Source organism: Asparagus officinalis, chromosome 1 (genome assembly GCF_001876935.1).
Source record: "Asparagus officinalis chromosome 1, Aspof.V1, whole genome shotgun sequence".
NCBI lineage: Eukaryota > Viridiplantae > Streptophyta > Magnoliopsida > Asparagales > Asparagaceae > Asparagus > Asparagus officinalis.
The window spans coordinates 90460763-90469620 of NC_033794.1; the positions used below are offsets into that span (position 1 = coordinate 90460763).

General features: G+C 32.7%; 1 protein-coding gene across 1 annotated transcript; it reads right to left on the bottom strand.

Annotated features, from left to right (window-relative positions):
• On the bottom strand, positions 7980-8653 carry LOC109837235 (probable WRKY transcription factor 51). Its single transcript, XM_020405390.1, has 2 exons — positions 8538-8653; positions 7980-8232 (listed from the first exon to the last, which is right to left on the bottom strand). The coding sequence occupies exons 1-2, from the start codon at positions 8651-8653 to the stop codon at positions 7980-7982; spliced, it is 369 nt and encodes a 122-aa protein (XP_020260979.1).

The following is an 8858-nucleotide window of genomic DNA, read 5'->3' on the forward strand; positions in this document are numbered from 1 at the left end:
TTTTGTGTAAATTTTAAAAATTCAAATATTCAAATTTCAACTCGTGAAAAAGTGATTAATTGGTCAACTAAAAGTTTGAATTGGGTGTAATTCTCACATTTGATAATTTATATATGATAAAAACGATTGGATAATTGAGGATGTTTTATCAACATGCATGTTTCACCGATCAAGTTATCAAAATTTTAACAATTTTGTTTTAAAAGAATAATTTTGAGGAAATTTATTGACAAAACAAATTTTTGATAACTTAAAATTAACTCATGTTGAATAATTTGTAAATAAATTCTCAATAAAAGTAAAAAAATGGAACTTTGTTATTAAAATATTATTTTTTTTCCTTTTTCTGTAGATGCCGAGAAAGAGATCCTGAGCTAGTTCATCATCTTCTCAAGAACCTTCTAATACCGACATAGATAGACCCACAATTCTAGCCAAAATTATGGGTCTTAATGTTCACTTTGAGAGAGGTTTTCAGATCAGTGCATTGCAGACATATCAATCTACACTTACCATGTTAACTGCAGTAGGTCTTCAGGGCATGATGACAAAACCCCTAGAGAAAGCAAATATTTCGTTAGTCCATGAGTTCTAATCTGGATTGGAAATTGATTCAGATAGAGAATTTTTAGTTTTTTCTGTAGTGAGGGGTGTTAGGGTTGTTTTTTATCTTCCCACTATCCGTGCTACCCTTGATCTTGCAGAACCACCTAGTGAGGGGTGTTAGGGTTGTTTTTTATCTTCCCACTATCCGTGCTACCCTTGATCTTGCAGAACCACCGACTGATGTACCAGATTATTTTTTTTTATCTTCCCACTATCCGTGCTACCCTTGATCTTGCAGAACCACCGACTGATGTACCAGATTATTTTCACTTAGCCTTCACATTACAGTCTGGTAAACCAAAATATAATAGCATATCCATGACTTTGTGTGGGAGGATCTTCAAATCTAGTTTCGGTTCAGGAAATCTCAAACCATAATACAGATTACTAAATCTTTTCCTGAACTTTGATTTGAAACCCACCACTGCATACTCTGTCATTACCACCCACGATATACTCCTTTTTTTTATAGCCACTGGTCAGCAGTTTGATATAGCGAGGATTATATTTGTGTGGATGCACTCATCAGTGGAGGGTGTGTTGGATTGGGTCAGGACATAGTCTACATCACGAGCTCAGCTCATTTACCCCTATTTCATTACTAGGCTCTGTCATAGATTTCACGTTCCAGTATTTGCAGAGGATAGACTAAACGCAGGGAAGGGGTTATTAAATGATCAGACTCTGAGGAGGAGCATTTCAAGGCAAGATCAGTCTGGTTCTTCAGGTAGAGATCCTCATCAGCACCAACCAATTACACATGACCCCATTCGTGAAAAGTTGGAAAGGATGCAGAGTCGTATGGACGGGATACAGATTCATATGCATAGGATGCAGGGTCAGATGAACTACACCACCGAAATCTTGGCATATTTGGCGAGAGAGTGGCAGAGGGAACATGGAGATATAGCTGGACCTCCACCTGAGCTTCAAAGTTTTATCACACCGCTTTAGCCTGATGATTTCCCAGGAGAGGATGAGGCGGGATCGAGTTCAGCAGCTGTCGCTGATGATGTGGATGACGATCTATCTGGAGATGAGCAGTGAAGAATGTTCTTTTTACCCAGACTTTGATTTTTATTTCGGCATGTACTTATAAACCGTGATATATTGTTAGTATTTGCTTTGAGGACAATGCAAAATCTAGGTGTGGGTGTGGAGGAGTATTTCTATACTTAATGACCTAAGTCCAATGGGTTGGGATTCATTGGCCCAAAACTCGCTAAATGGTCACTTAGAAAGCCCGATTGAAGAAAAAATCACCAAGAAATAAAGAGTGAAAAAAATGATGATAACACTAACCATTTTTTATATATATTGTTATAATTGTATATATGGTCTTGAAAAATAATTTTTGATCAAGAGACTTGAAAATTATTTAAAACAAAGAGTAAGCATGTTCTTTTCAAAACTTTTAAATTAAATTTCTAAGTTTGACTTGGTTTTGTATTGCTATAATGAAATAATTTTCTAGGAGATTTACCTTGGAGTTATATATAAAAACGTTTTTTGAGTAATAATTAGCTTCAATTAGAATGTCATAATATATCAAAGAAAATTAGTTATTTACCGACTTCTTTAAATTGGCAAGTTGACCGAATTTTATGGGTATATTCACTGCAAACCCTCACGAGACTACAACTCATCCACTAGGATAATCTAGGGGTGTAAAGGCTTGTTGCATGTGCTAAATACAACCGTGATTCCTACGAAAGTGAGTTAGAATTTTTAATTTTCTTCTTTGCTAGAGGACTAACAAAAGTTTAGGTGTGGGGGTATTTGATAATCATATTTTTATTATAATTTTATACCCTCATTATCTATTTTATATGAATAAATATACCACTAATAATTATTTTTATCTTTAATTACATGTTAATCAAAAAATAAAGCCCAAGATCTCTTTTCTCATCAAAAGCCCACAAATATTAATGAAGAAAACAAGCATCAAGCCAAAAGCCCAAAAGCCAAAAGCCCAAAGCCAAACAAAGAAGAAATATACGGATAGCAAAAGGAGGCACCTGGGCATCGATGCCCCCATCGATGCTGACAAAACAGTTATAAATCTATGGCTGAAATTTGATTGTTTTGGATAAGATTTCGATCCAAGGGCTCACATTCATTGATGTTTGCTATAAAAATAGGGGTAGAGAGTGAGGGGTTAGAGGTGTGAAAAATTTTATAACTCCATTTGAAGGGGAGGGTTACTCTTAATTGAGAAAACCTTCCAAAAAATTATAAGTTTTTTGTTGCATTCAATAAATTTTTTTTTGCACCACTTTAAAATTTCTTCTCTTTGTTTGATGATGATGATGGAGATAAAGATCAATTTGAGGTTTGCTTTTATTTTATTTTTCTATTTTATTTTTTATTCTTTTTAGTAATTTCTTTCTTATTGCTTGTTAGTTTAAATTTACATTCATGTCTTGTATAGTAGATTTATTTTCTTGTCTTTATTTTATGCATTTTTAATTTGTAGAGTACATTTATTTTCTTGTATTTTTATTTCTTTTGCAATTTAGTTAGATTTATTTCTTGTTCATAGTGTAAAGTTTATTTCTTTTGCAATTTAGTTAGATTTATTTCTTGTTCATAGTGTAAAGTTCCTTGTTCTTATTTCTTTCCTTTGTAATTAGTTCTTATTCTTTTTTATTTCTTGTTCATAGTGTAAAGTTCCTTGTTCTTATTTCTTTCCTTTGTAATTAGTTCTTATTCTTTTTATTTCATTCCTTACTTTTATTTCTTAAAATGTGGAACTAATTCTTGTAGGAATCTTAGAATTACATGAAATTAGCTTTATTTCCCTTATATTGTATGAATTATTCTCTTATGCTTAGAATAATCATGTATAAGATAATCACTAGAGAACTAATTGGTAGAAGAAGAATTTGATAATCAATGCTTATCTTGAGTGATTTGATAGGTTATGCTTATGAATTCTAGAATTATTATCTAGTTGTTATTCTTGTCATGAATATTACTTTTGTTTAGAAGATAATTTGATAGGTTATACTTTTCTTAAATGGTTTGATAGTCTATGCTTAATAAATCTAAAGTAAAATATGATAAAAAGAGAATAATTCATATTTTGTAATTGAAATTAGCTAGTGGAATTCAATTCTAGATTTCTCATATCTTTAATTGAATCATCCATCTTTTCTTTCTTAATTTTTCCTTAGTTCTTGATTTTCTCTTATTTGTTTCTTGAATTTTATTTCCTTTATTTTATTTTCTTATGATTTCATTTATTCTTTTATCACATCCACTCTTCATTTCTATCATCAAAAATCTCATTTATTGACTTTTGCGCATATTCACAACACTACTCATATCTCTCCACAATCACAATTTTTATCACTCCTAATTGTCACGTACACAACATTAAAACCGATTCTAATAATTTCTTACAAACACCTTCCTCGTGGGATCGATAACTCTTTATACTATAACTTGATTAGTTGTTCACTTGCAACTTTTGATACATATTTATGCCCCATCATATACCATGCTAAGTGTGTAAGTGTGTGTGTGTGTGTGTGTGTGTGTATACAGCTATATATTATATATACATATATTATATATAAATGTATCATATATACATAATATACTTATACATTATAACTTGAGAGAGAGAGAGAAAGAGAATCACATAAATATATATTATATATGTATTTATTACATACTTACATTATGCTTATTTAAGTACAGTTTACTTATATGATATACTTTTATATATACTAGATGTAATATACTTATATATAATTATACTTATGCACTTATATATACTTATATAACTATAATTCTATAATACACACATATAAATATACTTGTAACACACACACACATATATACACATTAATGACCATATTATAATATAATTATATATAAATATATATATATATATATATATATATATATATATATATATATATATTATTATATGAGAAAATGGGTATGCTTGGTACCAAGCACAACAAGTTATGATTGAGGTAGTGAGGTGACATAATCCCCCCTCCACTCATTCAAATGGTTTGATATCCACATGCACTCCTCACCGATGTGATATGACCTTATATATGAATGAGTGGAGGGATTGTGTCCACCTCCTACAAGGCATATACCACATATTTTGCTCTCTGTCTCTCTCATCTCTCTGTCTGTAGTATATTATATATATATATATACATATATATATTATTTATATATATATATATATATATATATGTGTGTGTGGTGTAGTGTGGTGTGTGTGTGTGTGTGTGTGTGATGTTGTGTGTGTGTGTGTGTGTGTGTAAGCGGATGCGTATGTCTGAGGCCTTGACCGAATGGACAGCCATATAGACACCGACATCCCCTCTGTCACCGCCGACCATTCCGGCCATGTTGTTCTCTCCTCTCTCCCACTAATTTTCCCTGCACTCTTTTTTTCACTCCAAAACTAAAAAAACCCTCAAATTCATTGGAGTTCTAGTCGGAGGATCCGTCAAAGAGCAGATTAGTCTCCGACACTGAAGGCGAAGAGGTGGCGAAGAATGAGGCGGAGGAGGCGGTGACGGAGGAGGAGCTCGAGGCCGTCGCAAATTCAAGACCTCTAAGCTACCGGTTTTTTGATAATTTTTGATATTAAGTTCAAGTCCAAGATGAAATATTAAGTCTAATGAGTTAGAAGTGAAGTCCAATGACTTGTATGTTAAGTCTATTGGGTTGAATAATAAGTCTAATAACTTGTGTGTTAAGCTTATTGGGTTGAATAATAACTCTAATTTGTTGAATATTAAGTAATGGATTATATGTTAAGTCCAGTTTGGTTCAAGATGAAATATTAAGTCCAATGAGTTAGAAGTGAAGTCCAATGACTTGTATATTAAGTCTATTGGGTTGAATAATAAGTCTAATAACTTGTATTTAAGCCTATTGGGTTGAATAATAAGTCTAATTTGTTGAATATTAAGTAATAGATTATATATTAAGTCTAGTTTGGTTCAGGTTAAGTCCAGTTTTGGTTCAGGTTAAGTCCAATTTGATTCACGTTAGGTCTAATTTTCATGTTAAGTCTAATTCAACTTGTTTTAAATCTAAAAATAAGTTGTTAGACTTAACATGAATTAGATTGGACTTAACATCAAATTAAATTTGAACTTAACATGAATCAAATTGGACTTATATTAGACTTAATATGATTTAAATTAAACTTAATTTAAATTAGACTTAATAGGAATTAGATTAGACTTAACGCGATTTAAATTAGACTTAACATAAAATTAGACTTAACATGAAATTAGACTTAAAATAAGTTGAATTTTAGACTTAACATGATTTAAATTTAACTTAACAGGAATTAAATTAGGCTTAACATGAATCAAATTGGACTTAATATGAAATTAAACTTAATTAAGTTAAATTAGACTTAACATGATTTAAATTAGACTTAACAAGAATCAAATTAGACTTAAGAAGAAGCAAATTAGACTTAACATGAACCAAATTTGACTTAACATGAACAAAAATGACTTAACGTGAACAAAACTGACTTAACACGAACCAAACTAGACTTAACACGAACCAAACTGGACTTAACATATAATCCATTACTTAATGTTTAACAAATTAGACTTATTATTCAACCCAATAGACTTAACATACAAGCCATTGGTCTTTACTTCTAGCTCATTAGACTTAATATTCCATCTTGGACTTGAACTTAATATCAAAAGTTGTCAAAAAATCGATAGCTTAGAGATCTTGAATTTGCGACGGCCTCTAGCTCATTTTCGTCCTCCTCCGGCACCGCCTTCTCCGCCTTGTTCTTCGCCACCTCTTTGCCTTCAGTGTCGGAGACTAATCTGTTCTTTGACAAATCCTCCAACTAGAACTCCAATGAATTTGAGGGCTTTTTTAGTTTTGGATGAAAAGAAAAAGAGAACGGTGAAAGTTAGTGCGAGAAAAGAAGTGAACAACATGGCTGAAATGGTCGGCGGTGACAGAGGGGGATGTCAATGTCTGAGAGAAAAAGGAGGAAGAGAGAGAGAGAGAGAGAGAGGAGGAAGGAAATGGGTAGGAGAGAGCAGGAGAGGAGAAGAGGAAGGAGGAGCAGATTTAGATTTGGAGAGAAGAAAGAGTAAGAAATAAGGGCATTTTCAGTTTTTCTATTTGTTTCTCTCTTTGTACTTAGTTGGCATGGAATAAAGATTGAATCACATGAAGTGATTTTTTTTGGGCTAATCCACATGAGGAAAATATGGAGAGGCTAAGTCACATGAGGTTATTATTATTGGGGCTTTGACACAATTTTCCCTTAAATCAAAGAGCATGATAGCTTTTTTTATAAATGTTTGGTGTTTTCACAGAATATTCCGTTTTTATCCTCAAACTGTTACATGGAGGGTAAATTTGAGGGATGACTATAATTTGAGTGGTAAAATTAGAATTACAAGGATTTGAGGGGCAAATTTAAATGTATCTATAATTTAAAGGGCATATATTAGGCCCCGTGAATCATATGTCCATCATAGAGGAGCTAGGTTCGTCTCTCTCTCTCTCTCTCAACTTTTATGTACGCCAATTGTCCTTAATTACTTTTAGACAACGATCAATTTGAGCAAATGCTAACTACAAATTGGCTTCTAGATCTATCAAGTTACTACAGGAGTATGATCCAATATTTCTTCTTTTTCAAAGAGAAAAAAAAACTAATAATCTCTGCTACAAAAGATTGACATTGAATGCCAATAAAAAGAGAGATGCCATCATGTATTAATATAATTTCTACGATTAAATATGAGGATACATCAATAAACTTGAAACATACAAAGATCAAACTAAAACATCTTTAAGAAGAAAGTTAGCAAGAAACTCTCCCAAAGAGAGAAAAAATGCTTCTAAAATTTAAAAAAAAAAGAAATAATGATGAAAGAAGAAAACGAACAAGTAGAGGCTTAATAAAACTACTTGGACCCGGTATGATCCAAAATGAATATCCCCACTAAGTCTTCTGCTCCAAACTTAGCCATCTATCCTTCTGCTGAATTGCTCCATTAATTCTTCTGCTGCTAAGATTCAAAGCCAAAACTAAAACTCATTACACTATGATGTGTCCATGCTCCCACTTCTTTATTTATATATATAGGGTAAGCAAGGCCAATGTGTTCCTCCATAATGATGGTTGGTGTGCAGGTGACTGGCATGCACCCATTCAGATTTACAATAATCCATGTCATTAACATAACCAGATTAGAGCACAAGGCTTGGATGTCAGTAACAAATTAAACTGTGTCGTGGAGGGAGACACCAGCCTAGCTGTCTGTTTACTCATAAATATACACCATTTATTTATAGATAACAAATTGTTTGTCTAAAGAGATGAACCTCTCATTTTAGCATGAAGAATTAGCAGAATGCACTGTACTCCAAGGATTTGGAGCTATCAACGGCATCTGCCCTCTCCCAAATGAGACCAAACCAAAGGCATCCCCTTGATGATGAGCACCGAAATTGCAACAGATTGAACCGGGGCTCGGATGATTATGAACTCCATCGTAAGTCGTGATCACATAAAGGTTATCTTCACGGTCCCTTTCTACTCTCTTCTTTACACCACAACCTTCATTCGAACAACGGTAGTAGTTCCTATACAGAGCAATTAAGGAGGATACCATAATGATTAACTTCAAGGAGCAGATTTGAGCTTTAATTATTAACAAAACTAAATAAAAAGTAGAATTCGTGTTGTTCTATTGTTTAATGTTTCCCATATAGCAACTTATTGAAGAATTAGCGTACACTATAAAGAATATTTGATTGTAAACAAAGGCAATTCACTAAAACGATTGTTTTTTTTTTTTTGCTATAAAATGAGTCTATCATATAATTTGGTGTCATTTAATTTGTAACATATAGAGAGCTAATTAAATTATTTTTATGAAGCATTGTACCTTGGATTAGGACTGTTCTTTACTGATTTCTTCCCATACTTCCTCCACTTGAATCCATCATCTAAAATCTCTACCTCAGACTTCATTCTAAATCCAATCCTACACCCTGCATCCATCTTCACTCTCTTTACCTCCCTCTCANTGGGGGGGGGGGGGGGGAAAGGAAGAAATTAAGTTAATCATCAAGCCAAGCAATACAAAAAAAAGTAGATAAAAGAACTCATACGATCAAAATTACATACATAACATTATTCATAAAGCCGTTTGAAGAACTTCCTTCCACAATTTGAGGTGACAAATCTTCGACCATGTAATCTGATA

Excerpts from the sequence above, each read along its gene's own strand:
- LOC109837235 (XM_020405390.1), bottom strand. The coding sequence starts at position 8,653 with ATGGATGCAGGGTGTAGGATTGGATTTAGAATGAAGTCTGAGGTAGAG. Across the intron at positions 8,233-8,537 it reads AAGAACAGTCCTAATCCAAG|GAACTACTACCGTTGTTCGA; the intron begins GTACAATGCTTC and ends TGCTCTGTATAG.